General features: G+C 39.6%; 1 protein-coding gene across 1 annotated transcript in view; it reads left to right on the forward strand.

Moving 5' to 3' along the window:
- Positions 1–24810, forward strand: part of MYO3B (myosin IIIB) — a 388457-nt gene extending 363647 nt beyond the window's left edge. The window contains exons 32-35 of the mRNA XM_027591480.2: positions 18603–18709; positions 19084–19130; positions 19917–20087; positions 23590–24810. Of these exons, the coding sequence (XP_027447281.1) occupies positions 18603–18709; positions 19084–19130; positions 19917–20055 (293 nt within the window). The 3' untranslated portion in view covers positions 20056–20087; positions 23590–24810. The remainder of the gene's footprint in view (positions 1–18602; positions 18710–19083; positions 19131–19916; positions 20088–23589) is intronic.
- The last annotated feature ends 2713 nt before the right edge of the window (positions 24811–27523 follow it).

Consider the following 27523-nt stretch of genomic DNA (forward strand, 5'->3'; position numbering starts at 1 on the left):
CTCTCACTTAACAACATTTAAGCTAAGAGGGAAGCAAACTGTACCAAGAGATACAGAAACCAAGTAGGTCAGCATTTTTGGAGTTAGAGGGGAAAAAATAAAACCCTCTTAAATAGAAGAACATTCTTCAATGATGGCATATTTTTCAGAACTTAAGAGACAAAATAAGATCAAGCAAGGTTAGAAAAGCTGTATTAATTAAAGTGACCCAAACACACTCCTTCCAGAAATACAGGAAACGAAAATGGAGGAGGAGATGACACTTGAGGAACATGGCATTGCAGAAAGAGGCCACATAAAGCAGATGTGCAAGATTATAGCTAGTTAGCTAGTTCTCAAGTCTACATTTTTGCTGATAGTGGAAAACAATCTGGTAGCTTCTAGGTAAACTCAATCACTTCCAGGATTTTTTATAGTATCTCTTTATTAAATATTGTTAATTCTGGGCTCTCCTCCCTCACCCTTCTTTATCTTCTTCTTAGCCAAATTTTAAAACATTTTTGACTATACCTATTGCCCGGATTCCCTCGCCTACAGAATCCCTTGGGCCCATCACTCTCCTGACACAGTTGTCAGGGTGACTAAACACCTCCAGGCCACCAGATCCAGAGGACCTTCTCTGTCCTTTCCTTACTCTGCCTCTCAGCAGCATTTGATAAAGCTGACCACCTCACCCTTCGTAAACCACTCTCTTTCCTCAGTGCCTCTGAAGACTCACCCCTGAGCTGTCCCCTAACCTCATGGCTGCTCTTTGTTTCCTACTAAGTGTTAGAGTTCCTCAGGCCTCTGAGAACCCTTTTTTCTTCTCCCTCTACATTTATTCCCCAAACCTGACGTTCCATTGATGAGTTGATGACTCTCCAGTTCATATGTCCTGCCCAGATTGTTTCTCTGGATTCCAGACATGCTTCCCACTTGACATCACCACTCAGATGGTTTCTCAGGCAACCCACACTTAACATGTCCAAAACTGAACTCTTGATTTCCTCATGGCCTCGGAAACCTTAATCTTCCCTTGGTGTCCCCTAGTTCAGTAAATGGTGTACCATCCACCCAGTGACCCACACCAGAAGTCTGGAAGTCATTGTTAATGACATGAGCTGAAGGCAGATGCTTAACGACTGAGCCACCCAGGAGCCCCAGAAATCAGGAATTCTAAGAGTGATAGAAATCTCTCTTCTTGGCTTGCTGATGAGAAAGATTTGGTTTATGGGTACCTGGGTGGCTCAGTCATTAAGCATCTGCCTTCAGCTTAGGTCATGATCCCAGGGTCCTGGGATCGAGCCCCACATCAGGCTCCTTGCTCAGTGGGAAGCCTGCTTCTCCGTCTCCCACTCCCCCTGCTTGTGTTCTCTCTCTTGCTGTGTCTCTCTGTCAAATAAGTATTTTTGTTAAAGAAAGAAAGATTTGGTTTGTGAAGGGGAAATAATATAATTAGGGGTCACTGACTTCTGATGTGCTGCTTTATTATTTTTTTAAGATTTTATTTTTTAAGTAATCTCTACACCCAATGTGGGGCTCGAACCCACAACCCCAAGATCAAGAGTCACATGCTCCACCAACCAAGCCAGCCAGGCACCCCCTCATGTACTGCTTTAAACTTGCATACCTTTAGACTACCATAGACAAGGGCACCTGGGTGGCTCAGATGGTTAAGCGTCTGCCTTCAGCTCAGGTCAAGATCCCAGGGTCCTGGGATTGAGCCCTGCCTTGGGTTCCCGGCTCAGCCGGGAGCCTGCTTCTCCCTCTCCCTCTGCCTCTTCCCCTGCTCATGCTCTCTCTCTGTATCTCTATGTCTTAAATTAATAAATAAAATCTTAAAAAAAAAAAAACTACCATAGACAAAATCTAAGAATATTTAACGAGTTGCCTGAATTTTGGGAATAGGTACATTTCTGGAGACTTCCTAGTCCACTTTGTCTAATGATACAGATAGTTAAAAGCATTAGGTTGTTTGGAAACATATAGGTTCTGGGCTAATTTCATTTCTTACTTGCTGTGTACTTGCTCTTTCTGCAAGATACAGATACATATAGTGTGTAAGTTCCACAGACTTCTCAGTACAATTCATGAGCTATAAGAGAACTGAGAATCAAGCAATAGACATTAAAAGGATGGCACTTTGTGGGCATTGCTTTGAGCTTTCGGTGGGATTTTACAAGACCAAAGGATCCAGAACTCATCGAGAGAAGTTTCCAAAAATGATAAACAGTATTTCTCATACTTCAGATTCTTATGACTGTCTAAATGTCCTTCACGTAGAAGCTCTTGGAAAGATATCACCCAGTAGGAAAAAAAAACCTCATAACTTTTCTTTTGGCCTGTGTGCTCTGACTGGTTCATTCAAGCCTAAAGTGTAATTTTTTTTTTCAGTGCTTCCAGCCTCTTTCTCATGAAATCAACCATTGATCTGAAAGTCAGAGATGCAAATCCGGAGAAAACTGGAAGCATTCCAGGGCCCGCAAATAAAAGTTAATTACCTAAGGAAAAGTACAAGAAAGACTTTTGTTTTCCACCAAAATCTCCTCCCCAGGCTATTAGCTATGTCGTACATGGGCCCGATCAATATATTAGCGCTTGAGAACCAAAGTCCCTTGGAATAAATTAATCTGTCAGGGAAAGAAATAAACAAAGAACAAATTAACATGTTTTAAGACATTGCTTAAATTTTCATAAATATAGACCTTGAGATGGGATGATGAGTTCCCAGGAGCCAGAGCTAATATTTGGTTGTAATTAAGAGTTGCTCTTTCATGTTTCGTCTGATGTAGGTGGGAAATCGCCCACGTGCTTGCTGAGTTCCTTGCTCATGCTTCCTCACAAATGCCTCTGTTTACTTCATTAATAAGAAATGGATGTCTCACAAATTACGCTGGCATGCTTAGCTTGTTTTACCTCTAGCTAATATTAAAGTAATGAAATGCTATACACAAACACACACACTGTACAAACGGGTGTTCCTTCAGAGACATCCATGTATTAATTTTTAGTGTCTCAAAAGGACCTAATGACTTAATCCCTGATACACTGGACCTGTCTGAGAGGCTAAGGCAAAGGACCCCAGTGTGTTCCTCAGTGGGTGCAGGGGTGCAGTGTCAAAGCTAATGATTATCAGGAAGGACAATACTATGTAAGTTACTCATTTGTAAAAACTATGGAAGGACTCATTTAGATATGAGAACCAAAAACCCATCTCAAACTAGCTTAGTCCAAAATGTAATTTATTAGGATTCAAACAATGTCATTAAGGCCTCTCCCTCTCTCCCTCCCTCTCTACTGTCTCTCTAAAGTGCTGCTTATCCCTTCTGGGCAACGTTTTTCACTGTTGGTAAAATGACCACTGACAGCCCTGATCCTGTCTCAAGATCCCAAAGGACAAAGGCACTCTCTCTTCCAGTGCCCTATCTCAGGTCTCCTACAGGAACTTCAGCCCTGCCTGGCTTGCACCCCCCCACCCCCCCACCCCCCCACCCCGCCCCGGAATGGATCGCTGTGGATGGGAAAGGGGAACACTGCTGGGCCAGGCCTGGGCTATAGGTTCAACCTGAACTTGGGGAAGAAGGAGAGGTGGGGAGATCAGCCACATGCAAATACCTCAAATATGTTCCCCACAGTAGAGGAGGCTCTCAAACCAAATCAGGGAGCAAAACAATGTCTACCTGAAGAGTTTTATTTCCATTATATTCATCATGCTCCGTGGCTCAATGTAGCTGATTTTTGGAAGGGGAGACCAAGGCAGAGATCTCTATGACTTTATAGCAAGTCTGACTTCTCTTGACAAAGTTATTGCCCTCTATCACGTGGTCAGTAATTTTCTATCAAGTTTTCTAAATGAAAACTCCCTGGGGTTCTTGAATACAGAAATGGGACACCTACATACATTCCTTTTTCCAGCCATGGTAGCTCTGTCAAATAAAATAATGTTCTTTTTACTTCCTGCTACATCTTTAAGTATTGTTCTACTTCATGGGATGTATTGGCTCTAAATACCCAATACTTACTAAGTTATACACAGGAAAAAGTAGCGGAGTACAGTACTTTTCTATCAGTTGAAAACTTTTAAAATGCTAATTTCTATGTTTGAATAACTCAGCACTCTTGAGAATTTTGCATTTGGGTAGTAGATAAAATCTGAATTGCATATTTTGATGTAAGATGCCTGCTCTAATTATTGAGCAATTTCTATACTGTGAAGCTAGTTTATATAATTCTCAGTACAAGGATACAGAGGTGGAAATATACCCTTCAAAGCTGTATTATCACAGAAAAGAGACTGAAGTCTCTGAAGCAAGTTGTTGCAGATTTGGGGGGTCAGAAAGAGTCACTGAGTCTATTTGCCTTTTAGGAGGAGGGTAAGCATAGCTTGCACTTTACTAACCTTCATGTAAGACTCGCAGATTAACCCCAGCGAACAGCATGGCAAATTCATCAGGACTACAAACAACCATGTTCTGGAATGGAGAGAATTAGCAGGTCAGCCCTGTTGGCAACTAGATGAGGCACCACCTAGATCCTTATGAAACAGAGATTTGGCTGATTAAAAACATTCTGCCTCAAAATTACATACATAACATTACATAGACATTTAACCCATGTTTGAGGAATCTTATGTAAGGGAAGGTTCTACCAACAAGTGATATGTCTTAAATGATTATGCTTTTTTGTTTCTTTTTTTAAGGACAAGGGCCAGAGTCATTAAGCAAAATGGAATCCCTAACAACCAGCTCTGGGGATAACATTTATTGCAGCAGAACTGTATTTGTACAAAATGGGAGTGTCAAGGACATTGAGACCTATGAGAATTCTACAGATTAGAAATGGAATCAGGAGTAGTTCAGGGACACCTGGGTGGCTCAGTTGGTTAAGCGTCTGCCTTTGGCTCAGGTCATGATCCCGGGGTCTTGGGATCATGTCCTGCATCAGGAGCAGGGAGCCTGCTTCTCCCTTTACACCCCTCTTCCCACCACCACCCCCCCATCGACTGGTGAGTTCCTTAAGGGCAGAGGTCTTTGTTCACTGCCACATCCCCAGGGCCTGGCACAGAATAGGCCCTGAGTAAAATTGAATAAGCAATAAGGGACAAATTTCACCTTTAGGGAGAAAAAGACATGTTTACTCTCACCAGCGGTGCCAGGGGTTAGCAGGGAGTCATGGTTCTGGGTATAGCATGACAACTAGCATTTGGGCTCATCCCACTGCACCAAGACTTGCGGCAGGCACTGTTGACAAGGGGCCACACCTCAGGGCAGCCAGAGGAGATTAATCTTGTAATGGGAAAGAAAGGGCCATGGTCCCCTTACCCTTTCACCAGGAAAGTGTGGGGGAGCAATAGACCATAACAAAAGGAGCATGGGCTTTAGTGCCAATTGAATCCTGGGTTCTACTCTCTGCTTCTCAGGGAAGTAAACTTGAGTAAGTTAGTACCAGCAATCTTCCAAACTAAACCAGTGTGCAAATCTTCTATGAAGTTGTAGTGTGAGATTGGGCAGTAGGCATCAAGTTTGGATATTTTTACCTAACTATTTAAAAGAAAACCCTCATACCCATTTCCAGAGACTCGGAACTCTAATTAGTACTGGGTTTCCATGATTTAAAAGTCACGTTCACACAGTCACCTCTATATACCTAAGAAAACTAAAAGCTTTCAGGAGAACTGTCAAAATTAGCATGAGCCCAACTACAGAACCTTAAGAACAGGATTTGTCCATGCCTTATGCCCACAGTGTTCTCTCACTAGGGATTTGTATGTCTCTGTTTAAACTCGGTTCTTTGTGAGTGGAGCCTTAATTAAAACACTACCTCTGATAGGCTGGCCAATAATGGATGTAAATTTATCCAAAGTTTAGGATAGGATAATAAAAAATGATTGAGGTTCAACTCTCAGAATTGTGCATTTCTACTGGTCTGCGACCACCTTGATTTCTTCTCTAAATGATGTCTACTATCTGAATCAGCAGCTAGTGTCCTCTGAGCCCCCCTTCACGGGACCCTACATCTGAGAGAGTACAGTATCCTAGATCTTTCCCATTACTTTTCCCCTAGCCCAGGCATCTAGAACCTTGCCAAAAGCTTCATGAGGATAATTTTAGCTACTATTCATTCTTAACAATATCAGGAAAGTACATTCACCATCTAAAAACAAATACAAGCCTGAGTCCTTTTCCTTACACTGGCTGCTTTGTAATCAGAACTAAAGGTATTCTGAAGATTAATGTTAGAACCACACAATAATGAGCTGGAATGCAAATTCCTCTCATGAATTCAACTATAATATTATATTAGTGATTCTTACAGTGAGAATAGAAGCTCATTCTAAATTAGTGTTGTAATACATCTTAAGGATCACATTATAAGTTTTCTTTGTTCTGTAAGTGTAACAATCTGTGATCAAAAGAAATAAAATTCTGTACTTTAAACATATTTTCTTTCTTATGTATTTATAGTTGAGGAGGGGCATCCAAAAGTCTAAAAAGAAAAAAAGAGAGAGGCAACTTAATAATGTAAGCCAAGTCAGTGACCAGGTATATGCAGTATGTGACATCTATGACTGCCACCTCTTTGTACAGATTATTTTAGAATGACCTTAGAAAGTGAGTCCCAGCGTGTTTTTAAAATTTTCATTGTGTCAAAAATTACAACTTAAATGATCAATTCAGGCACATCCTAGGTAAAGCTGTCTGGTTTTCTCTTCTTAGTCACAGATTGTACTATAGTGTGTAGAATACATCTAAATGTGTTATTTGGTATGAGCCCTGCCCCCACACTTCAGGCTTCACACATGCGCATTGCCTCATTATGCAACATAGATGTTCTGATTCCTAGCCATTATCAAACCATTAGACAGAGTTTCCTGGGCTGGTCCCAACCCAGGCACCAATGAATTATCATTATGGCCAGAGATGGACCTGAAAATGTGGCTACCTGGCCCAACTCTCAAAAATGAAAGACCCACTTTGAAAATAACATCACTGTTCATGTTTATATCTCCAAAAAGTGGTCTCCATGAAGTTCTTCTTCTTTTTTTTTTTTTTAATCCAGCTTCGACAGCCTCTTTCTTTCCAGATGGTGCATGGAGCCAAGCCTGTCAGAGACCCTTAGTCTCCTGCTGCCTTTTAATGCTGGTCCTTGATTGCTAATGACCCCCAGCTGGACTGGCTCCCCAACCCATTTAACCCCACTCTGCTGGGTCCCCATCTCATGCAGGGTGAGAGGCAGTGAGAGCTGGAAGTGAGAAGGTGCCAAGTCAGCCAGAACCTCCCGCCCTTTCAGAGGTAGTGGCGCGTTTCCCGGCGCCATCACGGATGTCCAAGATCACTCCAGTGGAGAGCTCCTGTTAATATGATTTTCTTTATTGTCAGATAAATGCTACCAGGTTTCTGATCGTTAATATTTTATTTGACTAAGCCATGATAACAGAGTCCCTGAAAGAGTGTTTCCTTTAGGGTCCAAGGGTGGAGAACTGCTGATATGGATTCCCTAAAATATGTTAGTTTGGAAACTTAAAATTAAATGCACTGAACTATCGTTTAGCCTGGTCAGACCTAGTGGTCAGAGCAGCTCGAATGTGTCAGTATACAAAGTCACTGCAAAGAAGTTGAATAAAAGTGGTAATTCATTTCCTTGTCAAGGCCTAAATCACTGTATAACCCAGGAGATAATCCATTTTCAGATATGCTGATAACCACTATAAGTATTTACTTTGTTAAGCGTGGCTTGTTTTTTGTGACATGCTGGAATGTGCTTATAGCTATACCAGTCAAATGACTCAGAGAAGTGGGATTTAAATGGGAAAAAAAAAGGTTAATGACATTAATTTGTTGAGAGATCCTGAGTCCTGTGGAGAGACACAGGTCTCATGACCTCCTCATGACAAGATAACCTCCCATGAGAATAAAGGGAAAGGGAGGGTATGAGAGGCCATCAAGCTGTATATTGTTTCCATAATAGATAAGCTCATCTCAGATTGTAAGAAACAAGGCAAAGAAGTTCAGTAGTTCTGTATGACCCGGAAGAACTGGAGTCTAAACTCTTGATCGGAGCAGAGAACTGAGACCTCTGTGTCTATTTTTATAAATCTTAAAGGTGTACTAGATAGTTGGACCAAGTTTAATTTACAGTGTGCTAAGGAAATTTTTTCCAACATGAAGCACAAAAATAGGACAATAACCCAAATGTAGTTATTTTTTTTAACTTTCTTTCCCCAGGTACTTCCTATTTTATTGGCTTTTGGAGATTAAAACTGAAAGAACCAGAGTAATCTAATTTTTCACCACTAATACTGCATTGATTCCACTTTTGCATCTCATTAGTTTAATGCAAACAAAAATCATACCTGTGATTTCATTTGGTCTATTATTCACATTCTTTACAATTTCACACACATACACACACAGAGTTGCCAATCATTTGTGCATATAATCTCCCCCAAACCAAGTCCATCATACTAATGATTGCTCTCTGTATGTAAAAATATTTTAGAATTTGTGAACCTGGGTTGGTGTTTGTACAGCTGTAGAGTATTAACCTGTGCTTTGCAGTTTTTACTCACAGCTGGGAAGGCTGGGTGAGATTAAAATGTGGTCTTTTAGCCCATCAGTAACCAAATAACCGAGAAAGAGGTTTAGATGAGCACCCCCTTGTGCAGCATTGCTCTTTAAGTGAAAGAATCATATTACAATGAAGTTCTGGTATAGTTACCAAGAACTTTCCATCCTGAAGCCTGATTGCAGTTTGATCTTCTTCAAATTCCAACAAGGCCAATAGGGTCCATAGGATTTATGTCCATTTTGAAAATGAGTTGCTGGAACTCTGCAATCATAGCATCTTAAAGTTGGAAGGGACTTTAAAGAGTCTCTTGGCTAATGGTTCTCTCTCTTCCTGCTTTCACACAACAAACTCTCATCAGGCACATCTCTCGCTACGCACAGACATTCACACACAGGGAAGGAGCATGACTTCAGGGATAACAGCTTTGAATCTCCAGGCAAGAATATGTGCAATGTGCTGCACCACCACCCTTTGTCGAAAAAATTACTCTATCGGTCCAACCCCTTGTTTTACAGATAAAACGTGGCAGCTAGAAAAGTAAGCAGTTCCCCTGGGTCACATACCACTAAGTTCCAGAAATTGAACTATGCCCAGGCCTGCTGACCCCAAGTCCAGTGTTGGTTTCACTACAGGTGACCTGCCCTTTGCATACTAATAGCAAGAACCAGAACCAGGTCCCCAACTTAGCAAGGCAGAGCTGGGGATGAATGCCCCAGGATTCCCTGCCACAAGGAATCAAAGACCCAGTCACAATTAGTTTACTAAAACCAGCACTATCTGGTGTCCCATATCCTCAAGCATTTAAAATGTCGTTCCAATCTTCAAAGACATTCTTTCGTTCCATTTTTATCTGCTTTTACCCAGGACATTGTTTCCTAGCTCCCGAGTAGTTCACTAGGTGATTTGCATCTCATTAGGAGCTCCAGAAATGACATCTCCCAGCCTGCTGCATGGCATTGTGGGTCTGCTAAGCATCAGATCAGGTCTTAGATTTTTTTCATGTTGACATTTTTGAAAAAGCTGAATTAATGCTGTTTTTCACCGGGCAGAGATTGGGTGGCCATTTTGGCCTTAATTCCTGCCTCCCCCCCCCCCCCCCCGCAAAGGGCCAAAGTTAGGGAACAGCCATTGTCAGGGACGGTACAGATAAAGTCAGTCATCCCCACAGGAAGACACCTGGCTGGAAGGGAACGTTGCAAGACCTCAGAATAAGCAGTTTAAAAACTCCTAAAAGCCGAGAGATGGGACATGATGCAAACATTCTGAGTATACTGTGTAAAGTAAAGCAAAAAGAAAGAAACCAACAGCAACCCATTGCTGAATCTGTATTACTGATTCTAAGCTTGTGCCTTTTTAAACATTTTTTACTAGTTCCAACCCTTCCGACACCCCAGAGCTTTTGCTCTACATTTATGTTTGATTTAAAAAGAGTTTAGTAGGTCAGAATGGCTTTTCAGCTTTGTCATTCATTCACACCAAAACCTGCCAAAGAGCACTGAGCAATATTATACCTCTGGAAACCAGAGATTAATAATGTTTCCATGGTCAGCAAAATTGTTCTCTTGGAATACGAAAAATGATTTTCCCAATGTCCAGGGAAATTAGCATCTGCTTGGAGCTCGAGTCCCCTGATGTGGCTTCCAGCGCAAATACCTCACAATGCTAGGAGCTGCTGCCCCTTCCCCATGATTTCTCCTGCCCAACTGAAACTTCTCTGACCCCTGTGCCAACTTGGTAAGATGGCGGCTAGCTAATCTGCAAAATCAATCTAAGCTTTTAGGAGAGGTTTAAGTCCTTGGTTTTTCCAAAGCTGGCTACAAGTTATAAAATCATCCGGAAGGGGATTGGGGGAGGAAGGGTGGGGCACTGTGTTTAAAAGCCAGTAACGGGGGTGGGGGGATGGGTTAACCTGGTGACGGGTATTAAAGAGGGCACGTACTGAATGGAGCACTTGAGTGTTATACGCAAACAATGACTCATGGAACACTACATCAAAAACTAATGATGTAATGTATGGTGATTAACATAACATAATAAAATAAAAATTTTTTAAAATATATAAATAAATAAAAGCCAGTAACGCCAGAGCCCTACTCCTAACTGAATTAGGAGGTCCAGGGGTGAGGCTAAGGCATCTGTATTTTTTTATAAGTTCTTCAGAGGATTCTACTGTGCAACCAGGGTAGAGAACCACTCCCATAAAACCAGAGTTAGGATAACCCCTTATGAGCACCTGCTCAGCCTTGGGTGCCAGGTTTTCTCTTTTCATACATTTTCTGTCATCTTCACCACAACCTTAATTGGGTGATCATCCTCACCGAGGTCAGACCTCTAAAAAGGGCTAGAGGTGGGATTCGTGCTCCAGTTTTTCTAAACCTGCTGGGTTGTTTTTGTTTTGTTTTGTTTTTCTTACACAACACTGATATTTCTCAAAGTGTGGGACATGGGCCTCTAGTGGTCTGCAAGTTGATTTTAGATGGTGTGTGGATGTGACCCTAAATAACACCGAATCATGTAAAAGGAAGTTACTCCTTTTTCAGTTCTCAGTTTAAATTCTTCATATTAAGAAGAAAATCGTAGCTATATTAATATGTCTTAAATTCCTCTCACACCTCTCTTTTTAAACAAACCTTTTAAAGAAGCCCAGAACATTCTGTGGGAAAGAGAATCTAGTTCAGTTGTGATAGTACTGTTTTGTTTTCATTGCATTTACTTTATGATTTACTTCTATTTATGGCAAATGACACCGGCTTTCCATTTAGCACAGCAGTGAATAAAGATTCATTTTTTAAAAATGTGTTTAAGTAAAAAAAATAGTTGATTTTAAAAATACTACATGAAGAATAGTACAGGTGTCTTGAATATAGCAAAAAACATTTTTAAGTGGTAGATGATGACAGAAGTTTGAGAAATGCTTTCCTACAACATGCTAATTTTCAAAAGAGGCGTCTCCACACCTGTTAGCCAGTGGGAAGTCTCATCTCTCATCCCAATACAACAGGCAGGCAAAGCTCATTCCATCCTGTTTAGGTCCAGCCGGGACCTATGAACTTAGCTGCTGCTTTCAGCTCATGAGGAATCCTGAAAAATAAATGGCTAATAAACGGGGAGGGGAAAAGACAGACACTCGTCCTCTCAAGTAATCAATGAAATGCAAATCAAAACACAAATGATGTGCCATTTTTCACCTATTCAGTTATTAGACTTTTTCTTAAAGATACTGTCCCATGCTGGTGAGGGCCTTCAGAAATGGATAAATCTCAGGTTCGGGTGGTAGAAATATATTTGCTGCATACTTTTTGGATGACAATTGGGATGAATCAAAATGGCAATAAGTCATAGCTTTTAAAAATAGGTATATTTTTTAGCCAATTATTCAACCTCTAGGAATTTATCTTAAGAAACTAATGTGATTATCAAAGATCAAACTACGAGATGTTCCTCAAAGCACTACTTAGAGAAAAACATTGGAAACAAATTTCATGCCGAATATAGGAAATTATATCAGTTAATCATGCATCATCCATTATTTGGGAATAATATCCTGACTGACAGAACCACAGAGTGGGCCACATAGATGGAACAGATCTTAAGAAGAATAGTGAATGGTCACCATGCATTCATTCATCATTTGTTAAGTGTGTGCCAAGCCCTGAGCTATAAAATAGTTTTAGGGAAAGTTATTACCACTTTCCTAACGAGTAAGGAGAAAATTCCACGTAGACAATTTATAATTCCACTGTCTTGCACAGGCACTAATTTAACTCAGAGATGTTTTCTTTGTAGCAATTTTGCAATTTTGAAGAAGATTGTTCATGACATAACATGGCAACTGGGAAAATTTGTAGCTTTCCTTTCATCTTAGAAAGGAAGATCTGAATTACATGCACCCCAGGAGAAAATCTCTCTGGTTGTGTGTGTTTTACAAAAGCCCACCGAATTCCTTAGTCCCTCCTGAAGTTAGGGTGAGGTGAAAACTTATAAGAATGTCTCAGTAACAGAACAAGCATCATAGTAAAGGCCATGGCCTAGGCTTTGAGATTTTGAATCAAAAGACCTGAGTTCTAGCCCTGGCTCTAAAGGGAGACTGGCAGAGGGGCCCATGCTCCTAGGCTCAGACCCCATAGATATAAAAGGAAGGGGCCAAACACCAGAGATTTATCATCCTCCATGCCATGACTTAAATTTGAAAATCTGAACTCCTAAGGCGTAATAGCTTGCCTCCTATTCCCTGTCAAGATTCTGAGCATCCCCAAAATAGCCTGTGCCTCAAGGTACATCAGGAGCAGGTGGTTTACAACACATTAAGAAGATTCTTCCATAGACAGCATTTTTAAGGTAGTGCAGATTCTTGCAGACTCTGCCAGTGTGGTTCTTATTGGTAAGGAAAGATTGAATATGGTCTGGTATAGCGGCTCTCAACCCTAGCTATACATTAGAACCATCCAAGGAGTTGTTGTTGTTGTTGTTTTAATGTCAATGCCTAAGTCCTGATCTGGGCACCAGTATTTCTAAAACTGAACAACTGGTGTAATTTAAAGAAAATGACCTTTGGGACATTTGGAAACCCGAATTCTCCTTTGCCTCTAACTTGCTGTGTGATCTCTTATCTCCCTATGCCTCTCTTATCTCTTTGGGGTTAGTTGTTCTTCCCAAAAATGAGATGAAATGAAGAAAAAGCTACTTTGTAAAACAAGATTTGATACATAAAAATGAAATGGTAAATGGAAGAGACATAGAGCCAGAAAAGACAAGTCATCTCATTGGAAGCTAGTTCATTAAGTGTCCACTGGAGTACTACACAGCATGGTCAACTATCACTGAGAAGAAAGATTATCCAGCTGACAGCTAGGCTACTGTCACTCCCATCTGCTCTGCGAATTTTGGTCATAGAAATTATGTACCTCCCTTTATGCACAGAGTTGACAGAGTTCTGTAAGTTAATTGCATAACTCTAATTCTGTTTCGTGCCCCAGAGATATATCTAGTAACCCCATATGGGATTGGCCATCTGTAAATCTAGAACACTGAACACTGTTTGCTTCAAGGGGATGTTTTACTTGGCAAGTGACCCTGGGAATGCCTCATCCACAGAATGGCAGTCAGATCAGCAGTCTTATTCCTGCCTGCTGAGGGCCCACAGGGAGAGTGCATAGGACTATGGTTCTCTCAGTATGCTCTCTCCCTTTCCTCCCAGGAACCCTGCCCACTGCCTGTCCATTCCTCAGGGGCCCAGAATCCATACTGCCCCACTAAGCAGGGGAATATTTGGGCCATATGCCCCATCCTGCCCTCCCTTGCCATTGTCCTTCCCTCATTACGATCCTGCTAGGAAATAGATCAGAATGGCACATCTGTAATGGGTGATAAAAAATGAAACCCTAAGTGTTAGGGGACAGTATAGAGGAAGAGCATCTGTAGCCAAAATAGCTATAATTCAGTAAGTCAATCAGAGTGAGGAAATAGTTTCCTTCTTCATCTCTGAGACCCTAGGAGGAAACAAAAGGCCTTGTTTGTAACTTGAAATGATGCTTGAATTAGGTTTGCCCGATATAAAAACAACAAATAAATACAGAACACCCAGCTAGATTTGAATTTCAAATGAACAACCGATCATTTTTTAATACAAGTATGTCCTGAATATTGCACAGGATTTTATTAGATTAAAAAAAGTATTGGTTGTTTATCTGAAATTCAAATTTAATTGGGTGTTCTGTATTTGATCTGGCAATTCTAGCATGGATGTACCTGCATGTTCAGTAAAGAGAATTGAAATATGAAATTTCCAAACCAGTTGTTTGAAGTTATGTAACGAAGCCAGCAACTGAATTCAGCTGTTTGTTTCTCACCAAGGGCTTAGCCAGTTGTGCAGCCACACAGTGTGATGATTTGGGGTTGGGGAGCCAAGAGTATGCCTCTCCCGGTGCTGCCCACTGAGATGCCATTTACATGTCTTCCATTTTGCAACAGACTTTTTTTTTAAAGATTTTATTTATTTATTTGACAGAGACAGCGAGAGAGGGAACACAAGCAGGGGGAGTGGGAGAGGGAGAAGCAGGCTTCCTGCTGAGCAGGGAGCCCGATGCAGGGCTCGATGCGGGGCTCGATGCAGGGCTCCATCCCAGGACCCTGGGATCATGACCCGACCCATGAAGGCAGACGCTTAACAACTGAGCCACCCAGGTGCCCCACATTTTGCAACAGATTTATCTCCAGTTTATTTTAAGTTTCTGGGACAAAACTCCGAAGAAAGTGATGTGTTCAGGTCTCAAATATGAAATCAGAAGGCTCAAGGGGAGGAGAAGGTGCAGTGATTCTTGAAAGGGAAAGAGACCTATGTTAAATTGTATCCATGACATAATATACTTTCAAAAAGTGTTATGAGGAGGTAGTCCCCAAAGGATTACAAACTGAAGCATTGGCGTGGCTTATAAACATTTATATGAGCTAGAAATAGGCCAGTTTCAGAATCTGAACATCATCGTCTTCAAATGATGCGAATACTAATGTTTATCTTCAAACTTGAATTGCCCATTTTGTCTGTATAAACTAGTCAAATGAACTAGGTAATCGCCAGATAACCCTATTGTTTTGTAGCTCTTAGAAGCAAACTATTGGCTCAGAAGCCAAAAGACGGGTTCCAGCTTCCACTCTGCCACTTTGAGATTTAGCTTTCTTAACTATGCTTTCTTAAATATCTACCAAAAGAAAGAATAATTTTGCCCTGCATGCCTCATTGATTTCTTTTAAATTTTAAAGGAAAAAAATTCATGATAAATTCTCAGTGTGCACACCTCTTTAGATTTAATCAATGTGCTATATGCTGTTTTGTCTTTTTCTTCTTTTTCTGAAATTTGAATTTTTCATCTATTGACAGCATACCTTAAATTTGTCTTTGTTTGTTGATGCCTTCATGGGATGATATAGTGTTCATATCTCAGAGTTAACTTCTCCCCAATTATTAAATATTTGTCATGTTTCTAGCTTTTTTCCACTACGAAATTGTTATCATAATCCATCTTTATATAAATTGTCTTTTTCTCTCCTTCTAGTTTCCTTCACTGGGACGTGTTTCTTGGAACAAGTTTGCTTAGCTTTTGTTATTTATTGTCAAGTTGCACTTCAGGCAAGGTGGAGCCTATGGACGCCTTTGTGTATGTGGGTCCACTCCCACATTGTCTTTTGATCTTTAATTTATCCTAATTAATAGAAAAGCAGTAGTAGTTGTTTTAGTTGAAGCTCTTTGTGAGGATGGCTAAACATTTTTCAATATCTCATTTCATTAATTGTATTTCAGCATGTATGAATGTGTCTCCATCTTTCTCTTGTCTCAGTCTTTCCACATTATGGATCGTAGACTTTTGTGTGTATATATTTTTAAATTTATTTTTATCTTTCTGATGCACTTCCTTTCATCTTAGTTTTGTTACTGTCCATCATGTAGAATATTTTACTTTATTGTTTGTATTATAATTGAGCCCATCCTTGTCACTTATATCTTCTTCCATAGTTAAGATAATCCATTTCATTCCCCTTTAAGGTTTTTATAGGAATATTTAAAATGTTTAACTATATAACACATCTGGAATTTATTGTGGCCTGTGAGAATCAAAAAGCATATTGAGAAAAGTAGACAATTTAGAATTTTTTTTAAACCTAACTTGAGTCCAGCAGCACTAACTTATGACAAGTCACTTAACCTCTTAAGACCCTGTGCCCTCTATTAGGCTGAAGACAGGGACCTTGTCTTATTTTTCTTTGTTTTCCCCCACAATATCCAGCAAAGTACCTTACATATAGGATAAATTTCATAGGGTCTATATTCAAGTCATATTTTTGCATAATTATTACTATCAAATTGTTCAACAGCATTTATTAAATAATGATTCATTTCTCAAATATTTATTTGGTTACTTATTATTGATCACATATCAGTGATACTCAGACTTGGCAAAACACCTGGAAGTTATGGCCTTCTGCAAAACATCATGAAACATGGCGATATTTAAGTTAAAATAATGAAAATTAAAACTTGATGCTAAATCAGACACCAACTTACACTAGATTCTAGCATAGTACAGATACCATCAAATGCCAAGAGTTTTTTTTTAATTTGTGGGAGAAATGTTAAAATTGAGAAAATTCTACCCAATAACTTAATTCCATCTAAGAATCAGGAAAAGTACACCCACCCATGGAACAGCAAGTTCATCGAGAGCAAAAGTTGAAAACCACGTCTTATATTAAGCATACCCAGTTGAGAACATAAATAAAAGCTTCTGATCAAATGTAAACACTACATGAAGTCCCGCTGAACTGGGCTGAACTCCAGCTGAACTCAGAAACTATTTAAGATCAGCCTTTTGAGTTTCCAGCGTTGGAATTCCCGTAATATTAGGAAGTCTAAGGGAGAATAGATGTCAGATATCCAGTGTGTGTTCACACCAGCAACCTTAACTCCAGGCACTTCTGTTCATTAATCTATAAATCAGAGGAGATGACACAAGGCACCTTGTGTCCTACCATATCATAGCATATGGACTTCACAAAGCAAGCAGGAGGTATGTTGGAACTCTCAGAAAGAACCCATTTCCATTCTGGATTCGTTGTAGTCTGAAGACAATGCCATCTCGAGAGCTGGAGTCCTGCCCTCTGCACAGACTTCCTGAAGATGTGGACAGGGATATCTTTAAAGGCTACCGGAGCCCTCTGCAAGGGACTTCATTGTGCTGTGCTAATTATTAGTATGTTTTCACAGAGCTTACTTTTACTTAGACCTTAGCTTACAAAAACAGTTTCTTGTTAAGAAAGACAATATGCTGTGGTTTTGAAAAAGAACACTTCTAGAACAGGAGGTAAGAATCTAGGGTTGCATCCTCACTCTGCCACTTCATCTGGGATGAGTCATTCAACATTTGTGGGCCTCAGTTTTCTTTAAAAAAAATGGGTATTTAGAATAAATGGTTCCTAAAGTCCTACATAGTTCTAATAGTCTTGTTCAACATAGATATTTCCAGTTCAAGAAAAGTGAAGATGCAAAACTTCATACTTAGGATAATTTGCTATTCATAATGGCCCTTGCTGAGTCATTTTCACTTAGAAAATTCCCCCAGAATTTCCCTAAATACTAGGAACCTCTAGTGAAGTCAAATTATGATTCCAAGTACAAATCTCCAACTCTGTTTTATGAATATGCTATACACTCGGTAGAGGAAAGTGGTATCTCTTCTTTGGACTGTGACATTCATGAACAATATTCTGTGGCAGCTCTGGGGTGTGTGTGTGTGTATGTTGGCAAGAAGTTAGAACTGCTAACTCCTGATTCAGATATAGTGCCAAAAGGAGAGCAGATTCCACGAAAGTCATCTGCTTGGAAGGGAAATACATCATGACTTCATTGGACACGTGGTTTCTTAATCTCCAGTTCACTCTTGGTCCAAGGTTCTGAAATCAGGGCTAACACGGAGAGGCCGCTTTGTGAAATCATGCAATTATCTTTTCCCCTTCTCCTTTACACTATCTCCAGAGATTGCATGGATCAATGGTACTGTTCAAAGCATTTCAGTAAATACTAGTTCAAGCCATTTTCTCTCCGAAATGTATCCCACCAAAAGGTTTGCTTCTCATCTACCCAAGAGTGTGTGTGCTCCAGATGTCTTTGAACCCTCACTGTAGGATGTGGTGTAAACTATCCCAGATTGCCTTCATTGTCCTGAGTTATCCCACTAAGCTACTACTCCGCACTCTACAAAGGCTGACCACCAACCTCTACTTCACCAGCATGGATGAACCAATTTGTTTTCTGTCACTCTTCACTGCTGATTTGGATAAGAGCAACAAAGGCAAAGTTACAGCGACCCTTGTTTACACTTAGCAATTCCTATGTGTGTACTTGTGTTTTAGGATGACACTTCTGCCAATATTAGCAGAGCTCCAACATACCCATTAAAATGGGACACGGTTTCCACTTAGTGCATTATGTGAAGAGCAGTTTTTTACCTGATTTCCCCAACACCTCAGATGGTTTACAGTAAAGTTTTGCTGTCTTGTTGCAGTTTCAGAAAATGGTCTTATACAGAAGCAGCGAACACCTCGCCGAAGATGTCAGCAGCCCAAAATGTTGAGTAGCCCCGAGGACACCATGTACTATAACCAGTTAAATGTGAGTTCAAAGTGGCCATAAAGCTGTTTCACTGGCTTTGTTTCCAGTTAATAATTCTGTTATTAATACCTGTTCCAGCCCCTCCAGCCCCACCCCCACTCTCTTATGCTCTCTTCTCGAACATGTGCTTAGGCTCTTTATCTGTTGCTTTCATGTCAGGATGTCTGCCTTCACGGTGAATAATTGATGTGGTTTATCAAAGACGAGCAAGATGCATGCTTCATCAGGCTCACTTGAGCCCTTTGATCAAAAAAATTATGCTGTGACTTCTGATATTATCAGCATCTGCTTGCATTCAACACAAAATCACTTTGAATTAAAAATTAACGACTTGCTGCTTTGCTTTGACTGTGTGTTCTTGGCCCTCTCCACAGGGAACTCTAGAATATCAAGGGAGCAAGAGGAAGCCAAGAAAACTTGGGTAAATATCTGTCTTCTTAGTTCTAAGCAACTGTAAACAGAAGGAGTCCTTTGTGATATTACAGAAAATGCAAAACTTTCCAGAGAAGCTTCTAAAAATATGCAAATGGGGATATCACCACTATTATTGACATTGGAAACTACTTTTCACAGTAGCAGCTATATAAAACTTGAATCTTTTCTGTCCAAAAAGGCTGAAATTGCCACCTAAAGGCAAATGTTATTTTTCACAATTATCCCAGGAAATTGTGGTTTCCCTCATAATTGCAGACGTAGCAGATTGTATAAAACTCTCCCACAAATAAGAGCATTCCACACAGTGCAAATAGGCCGCTTCCCACATCACCCTACCCCTGGGCCTTAAAAGTACACAAAGGAAAATCTCCCCCAGTGCTTAGACAGAGGACACTAGGGAGTTTGTGGCTCATTTGATTGTTAGTTTCCCGATCGAGAATATAGTGACATAGGTAACTGGTGCTAGTTTGAGAACTGGAGGAGGGCAGGAGGGAACCAAACAAGGACAGACAAGTCAATTCAGACAGACAAGTTGTAATATGATCACAACTTCCTGACACCACTAAATTGGGCCCGTTATCAGCCTGTGACCCTGAGGTGAGAGGCTTTGCGGATCAGACCTCAGTTCCTGTGTTCTGGGAGACCCTGGGCTACCTACCTGCCATTGAGGGAACCCAACCCTGTTCTCAGCACTCATGCAACTTTAGCTGCTCCAGGGATGACTGCGGCCTTTGTCCTCTTTTTCTGCTGAAAACTCTTTTCTTTGTTGCAGCCAAATCAAAGTGCTTGATGGGGAAGATGAATATTACAAATCCTTGTCACCTGTGGACTCTATTCCTGAGGAAGACAACCCATCCTGCCCTTTCTTTTCTTCCTCATCCTCAAAAGGAGCATCTTTTGCTCAGTACTGAGGTGTACTTCCTGCCCCCCAAGTCTGTTGAGGGTAAGAACAATTGGGGTAATTGACTGACTGTCATTTAATAAGAAAGCACTGCGATGGGGTCAGCTTCTTTGGACACATGGTCTGGGTCTGAGCCTTACTGAATAATTTTCAGATTCCTAACCATGTTCTCATATCTCCATTGCCCTCCCCACATCTGCAGTGCAGCCTGAGCTGGGCAAGTTTTCCTTTTCTCATCTCATGGGTACCTGTGGGACACTGAACACACCTCCACTACAGCAATAGGCGTCATTCATGCCCTCAGAATCTAAGAGGGTAACTGATAGTCTCACCATAAGCCATTCGTGAATGCTGATGGTATTTATTTTTCCTGCCACGTCAGTCCTCGCAAAATCTGCCCCTGTGAAAATTCAGGCCTCCCTTTTCACCTTACCTCTACCCTGCATTCCCCTCCTCCTTTGAGAGACACTTCAGGCCTTTCCCCAGAGTCAGAATTCCACTGCCGATGGTCCCCATTCTGAAGAAGTGCACTACTCAAGGTCTCCTGGGCCAGGATAATTTTTTGTGTTTCGGGGGAGAGGCCTAAATCTTTCTGTAAGGCAAATGAACTCCTCTCTTGCCAGTTATTATGCTGACAAAGGCTTTGCCTCTTTACTCCCATCACCTTAGCGGTAAAAACAAAGGAATCAGAGAGAAAGAAAATTTGGACCTGTCATAGTCTATATCACATGGTTAGTAAATTCCCATTCTCAGGTCAGCGATGTCCACTAGGCTGTGAGTGAGTGTAGGGAAAGGATCTTGTTTTGTGCCTCTTTTTGTGGGCAGAGCCTAGGGCAGTCCCTGTCACAGAGTGGACATCCCGAAAATGCCCCTAAGTGAATGGAGGGACTTCACTTAGTTACACTAACATATGTGACAGGAAAGTATATTTCAGTTCTGTGTGCTACATGATTAATCACTTTTCTTACACCATAAGCTCTGATTTTTCACTCCAGGTTGGGCTAGTCCTATTATAATAATATATACCATATATTATAATACTCAGTATGATTCAATACAACAAACATCTTTTGAGCAACTACTCTATGCAAAACAATGTGTGAGATTGCTGTATGATATAAAAAAAAAAACCCTACAAGACCTTTTCTCTAGAACAGATGTTCTCAGCATTTTTTTTTACTTAAAATACTTGGCAGATCGTACATGTGGGAGTACCCAGATTTTTGGGAAAAAATAACTGGAAGAAATAGAAAAAAAAATGTTATCAGAGTTACAGAGGGGAAAATTTTAATATACATTTTACAAAGATAAAATAATGAAATGAGGCATCTAAAGATCTCAGAAATTGTATTTTTAAAGAAAAAGAAATAGGAAAAGCCAATTATTTAATAAACTTTACTTTTTAAAAAAATGAGCCTTGATTTTTTTTCTCACACATTCACCCCAAAGGTAATGTTTGTTAAGGTATACAAGCAGAAGAAACACAAATGACCTTTATTATTTAAAAAATATCTAGTGTGTGTAGCTTTTTAACATAATTTAAATGTAAGTATTTTTGTGTTGAATTATAAGATAGGTGTACAACATAGTGATTCGACCGTTCTGTGCATCATATGGTGCTCACCACTCTAAGTGTAGTTCCCATCTATCTCCATACGGTATACTTGACAGCATTCCCTGTGCTTCACTTTTCATCTCTGTGCCTTCGTATGTAAAACTGGAAGTCTGGGCTGCCTGGGTGGCTCAGGCGGTTAAGCACCTGCCTCTTGATTTTGGCTCAAGTTATGATCTCAGGGTTGTGACACCGAGCCCCACCCTGGGCTCCACGCTGGGCATGGAGCCTGCTTAAGATTCTCTCTCCCTCTGCCCCTCCCCCCACTCCATAAATCAACCAATCAGTCAATCAATCTAGAAGTTTATCTCAATCCCCATCACCTATTTCACCCATCCTCCCACTTCCCTCCCCTTTGGTAACCATCAGTTTTTTCCCTATATTTATGAGTCTGTTTCTGGTTTCTGTTTGTATGTTTGTTTGCCCATTTGTTCATTTGTTTTGTTTTTTAGATTCCACATGTAAGTGAAATCATACATCTTTCTTTCTCTGACTTATTTCACGTAGCATAATACCCCTCTAGGTCCTTGCATGTTGTCACAAATGGCAAGATCTCATTCGTTTTTATGGGCAATATTCCATTATCTATACATATTATATATACACACACACATACAGTACTACTTCTTTATCGATTCATCTGTCAATGGATGCTTAGGTTGCATCCATATCTTAGCTATTAGAAATAATGCTGTAATAAACATAGGGGTGCATAGATCTTTTTGATTTAGTGTTTTCATTTTCTTTGGGTAAATACCCAGTAGTGGAATTACTGGATCATAGGGTATTTCTATTTTTAATTTTTTGAGGAACCTCCCTACTTTTTTCCACAGTGTTTGTACCAGTTTATAATCTCAGCAATAGTGCATGAGGGTTCCCTTTGCTCCACATCCTTGCCAACTCTTGCTGTTTCTTATCACTCCATGCTGACTGGTGTGTGGTGATATTTCTTGTTTGGAAAGTTTTACTTTTATCGTTGACTTGTCTATTTTTGATTTGCTAATATTAGCTGTTTTTCAAACTGTTGAGTAAAGATGTTCCTAACTTCCCATTTGTCTGTGTACAATATAATAGGTATCTGCCTTATGTCTAATTAAGTATTTCATAAAAAAGTTAAAAGGAAACAGAAATAATTATGAAATTGTAATTTAGAAGCTCTGCAGTAGGGGCGCCTGGGTGGCTCAGTCGTTAAGCGTCTGCCTTCGGTTCAGGTCATGATCCCAGGGTCCTGGGATCGAGTCCTGCATCGGGCTCCCTGCTCAGCAGGAAGCCTGCTTCTCCCTCTCCCACTCCCCCTGCTTGTGTTCCCTCTCTCGCTGTGTCTCTCTCTGTCAAATAAATAAATAAAATCTTTAAAAAAAAAAAAAGTTCTGCAATAATTAGTCATTGCCACAGCTAGAACTCCTAAAAGTACTTTAGAAATGGGGTTCACTATCAGCTACACCATCTACAGATTGTAGATGTTATTCTTAAACTAGTCATAATGCCACAAACTCAAGAAGCAATTCTTAAATATATGGGAATGATGCAACCTGGAATCTCATAAATGTCCTGTTAGATTTATCAAAGTAATAAGCACACGGCAAAAACAAGACAAAAAATCAGAGAGTCCAGAGAATTTATAATGGAAATCAATCTTCTCCCTGTCCCTACCTTAGTCCCTCCCCCCTGAAGCAACCATTTTTTATTATTTCTAATTCTAATTCTTTTAATGGTTTCTGTCATGTCTGTGAATAATTTACTTCCATCTTCTTGGTTTATCATTTTCAAAAATATTTACTCTCCCCCTCTATGAAAGATGTGCATTTATTTCAATTCTGTCTCCCCTCTCTTCTTCCAGTGCTTACAATTTGATGTTTAAGTTTTTGTTGATTACCTTTTAAACTTTAAATTATATAATTAAACACTATTTTTGTGTGTCATTGACTTTAGATAGTATCTCTGCGAGAATACCTGACATGAAGAAAACCAACAAGCTGAAAAATACTGTCAAGACAAAATAACTGACCCTGGACAAAATAGAAATCATTCCAGGAATAGAAGAGTTTTTAAAAGCTTCATTGGAAACCATTGGTGTTCATGTTGTGAGCTGCTGGCTTTTCTTCCATTTTGGTTCATCTGCAGATATTCCTCCATCCACTTTAACTTTCTTTATTTTTAAATGTCATGCAAATACAGAAAAGGGCACAAATCAGAGGACTCAACTCATTAAGTTATCAGAAAGTGAATGTCTATATAACTGCCCCTACACTCAAGTTATCTATGTAACCACTCCTACAGTCTGATATGTTATTAGAAAGTGAGTATCTATATAAACCATCTATGGGTCAAGTGGAACATTGTCAGCACACTAGAAGTCTCCCTCTTGTCCATTCCCAATCACCCACCTCTCCAAAGACAAGCACTCTGATGACTCTTGTGGTAACACTTCCTTAGTTTTCTTTATAATTTTATCACTTACCCACATCCCTAAACACTATAGTTAAATTTTGCCTCTTATTGTTAGGTTCTGGGAACTTTATATAAATGGAATCATGTAGCATGTAATCTTTTGGGTTTTGTTTCTTTTATTTGGTGTTATATTTGTGAGATTAATCTATGTTGTGGAATGTAAATTTAGCTCATTCATTTTCAAAACTATGTAACATTCCAGTATATGAACATGGCATAATTGACTTAGCCATTCTGCTTTTGATAGACAAATATGAATTATTTCCAATTTGGGGCTATTCTGGACATTGCTACTATGAACATTGTTGTGTGTCTCTTGGTATCTATTTTGCATGTGTTTCTGTTGGCTATATACCTAGGATTAGGATGGCAGAGTTCTAAGGTACCCATATCTGCACTTCAGTAGGTAATATCAAACTGTTTTCCTAAGTGATTTTACCAATTTACAGTCACACCTGTGACATAAAAGAGCTTCCATTGTTCTGTATTCTCTCCAATTCTTGTTATTATCGGTCTCCTTCATATGGGCACTCTGATGGGTATATATTAGAATCTCACTGTTGATTGATAGCTTACATATCTCTGATTAATAATGATATTGAGCACATTTTCATACTTTAGTGGCCATTTTAGGCACCTTCTTTTGTGATAGGCCCATTTTTATTTGGGTTAACTATATATTTTCTTTTAATTTGAAGAAGTGTACTATATATTGTTAGTTATATGTGTTGCAAATATTTTCTCCACTAGGTGGTTTGTCCTTTCATGCCCTTAAGGTATCTTTTGATTAAAAAAAAAGTTTGTGATGTTAACATAACACAGCTTATCGGTGTTTTTCTGTTTGATTAGTACTTTTTTATAGCCTATAAGAAATCTTATCCAGCCCCAAGGTCATAAAGGTATTTACCTTTAGGATTTTCTGGAGACATTATCGTCTTGCCTTTCACATTTAGATCTTCAACCCACCGAGAATCAATTTTGTGAATGCTGTGTGGTAAGGGCCAATTTTCATGTTTCCTAATAATGGATATTCAGCTGTCAAAGGCCCATTTAATGAAAAGGCCATCTCTTTTCTACTTCTCTAAAATACTACCATTTACATAAATCAAGTAATCATAAATCTGTTCCCAGATTCTCTATTCTGTTCTGCTGATCTGTTATCCTTGCCGTAAATCCTACACATTTATGATAGGCTTTGGTATACGACAGAGCAAGTCTTCTAACATGGTTTTTTCTTTTCCAAGAGACCCGTGATTAGTCTGGGCTCTTTGCAAGTTATAGATTCAAATAGTCAATTTATGAAAAAAAAGAAAAAACTGTTGGTATTTCTTTGGAATTATCTTGAGTCTTTAAGTCAATTTGGAAGTAATTGTTATGTCTACAATATTGAATTTTCTAAACTATAAGCATGGTATATCCTTCTATTTATTTAGTTATTCCTTCTCTTCCCTTAATAATGATTAATAATTTTATCTGAGAAATCTTACACATAGTTTATTAGTTTTATCCATATGTACCATATATAATTTTATAGTATTTAGAAGTATTTTTTAAATTTTTTAACTGTTTGTTGCCTGTTCTAGATTAAATGTTTATGTCTCCCCAAAATTCATATGCTTAAATCTAATTCCCAATGTAATGGTATTTGTTGGTGGGGTCTTTGGGAGGTGATTAAGTCATGAGAGTAGAGCCCTCATGAATGACATCAGTACCCCTTTAAAGAGACCCCAAAGACCTGGCTTACCTCCACCACATAAAGACACAGTGAAGAGATGGCTATCTCTGAACCAGCAAGCAGACGCTCATGAGACACCAAATCTCCTCGCACCTTGATCTTGGACTTCCCAGACCTTGAGAACTGTGAGAGATTAATTTCTGTTGTTTAAGCCACCCAGTCTGTAGTATTCTGTTATGGCAGCCCAAACAGACTAAGGCCTTGCCATTATATGAAAGAGCAATTGATATTTAGTATTCAAGATCCATCAACTTTGCTAAGTCATTAATTCCAGTAATGTATCTAGATATTTTTGGATTTTCTACATACATAATTTTACCCTCTACAAATAAATATAGACATTTTCTTCCTTTTTCATACTGCATACTTCCTTTTATACTTTGTTTTTTTCTTGACCTACTGTCTTATAATGTTTTTGCTGCATTATAAACCACCCCAAATTATTTCTTACAAGTCTGTGGTTGGCTGAATATTTCTGCTGATTTGAACTAGTCTTGCCAGGACTCATTTGTGCATCTGCAGTTAGCTGCAGGTCCGCTAAGCACCTTTGCTGATGTTGGCAGGGTTTCTCACATATCTAAGACCACAGCAAGGACAGCTGGGCCAGCTTAGTTCTGTTCAACATGGTCTCATCCTCCAATTTGTTATTATCCCCAGTGGCGGTGCCAGAGTCACTGAAAAAGAGAGGGGGCAGGGAAGAGAGAGAGAGAGGTCTCTTGAGGTTCAAACTGGCACATTGTCAATTTAGCCATATTCTTTTAACCAAAGCAAAATACAAGACCAACTCAGATTCAAGAGGGGCTTCGGAGTCCCATTACATTGCAAAGGGTGTGGATACAAGGAAAAGTAGAGAATTGGAGTCACTTTTTTTTTTTTTAATCAAAATACCACACTGACCTGACTAAGACTTTCAGTACAGGGTTGGTTAGGAAGGCTAATAGTAAGCACTCTTGTCTTTTTTGCAGTCTCAAAGAGGGAAAGCTTTCAGTATTTTATCACTAATTATAATATTTGCTGTTCTTTTCTGTTCTCTAGAGGGTTTTTCCCCTTATAAGTGGATGTTCGATTTTGTCACATGCTTATTTTTTATGTATTTAAATAATTCTATGATTTTACTCCTTTATTTTGTTAATGTCCTGAGTTATGCTAGTTTTCTAATATGAAAGCAGCCTTGTATCCTTGCAATACATACAACTCTATCATGTCGTATTATCCTTTTACATTTTGCTGTATTTGATTTGTTCATTTAAAAAAATTTATATCTGTGCCCATGATGAAATTAATATATAAATCCTTAATTCTCATAATATCCCTACTTGTTTTACTCTGGAAGATTTTATGTAAGAATGACATCAGTTCTTTCTTAAAATTGTTTGTTTGTTTTTAAAGATTTTATTTATTTATTCATGAGAGACAGAGGGAGGGGAGAGAGAGAGAGAGAGAGAGAAGCAGAGGGAGAAGCAGGCTCCCAAGGAGCAGGGAGCCCGATGTGGGACTCGATCCCAGGACCCTGGGATCATGACCTGAGCCGAAGGCAGACGCTTAACCATCGGAGCCACCCAGGCGCCCTCTTAAAATTGTTTTAATTCACTAGGGGAGCTATCTGTGCCTGCAGTTTTTTATGAGGGAAAATTTTAATTATAGATTAAATTTTTTAAATAACTTTTGACTACTCATATC

The sequence above is a fragment of the Zalophus californianus genome, chromosome 3 (assembly GCF_009762305.2).
Source record: "Zalophus californianus isolate mZalCal1 chromosome 3, mZalCal1.pri.v2, whole genome shotgun sequence".
Taxonomy (NCBI): Eukaryota; Metazoa; Chordata; class Mammalia; order Carnivora; family Otariidae; genus Zalophus; species Zalophus californianus.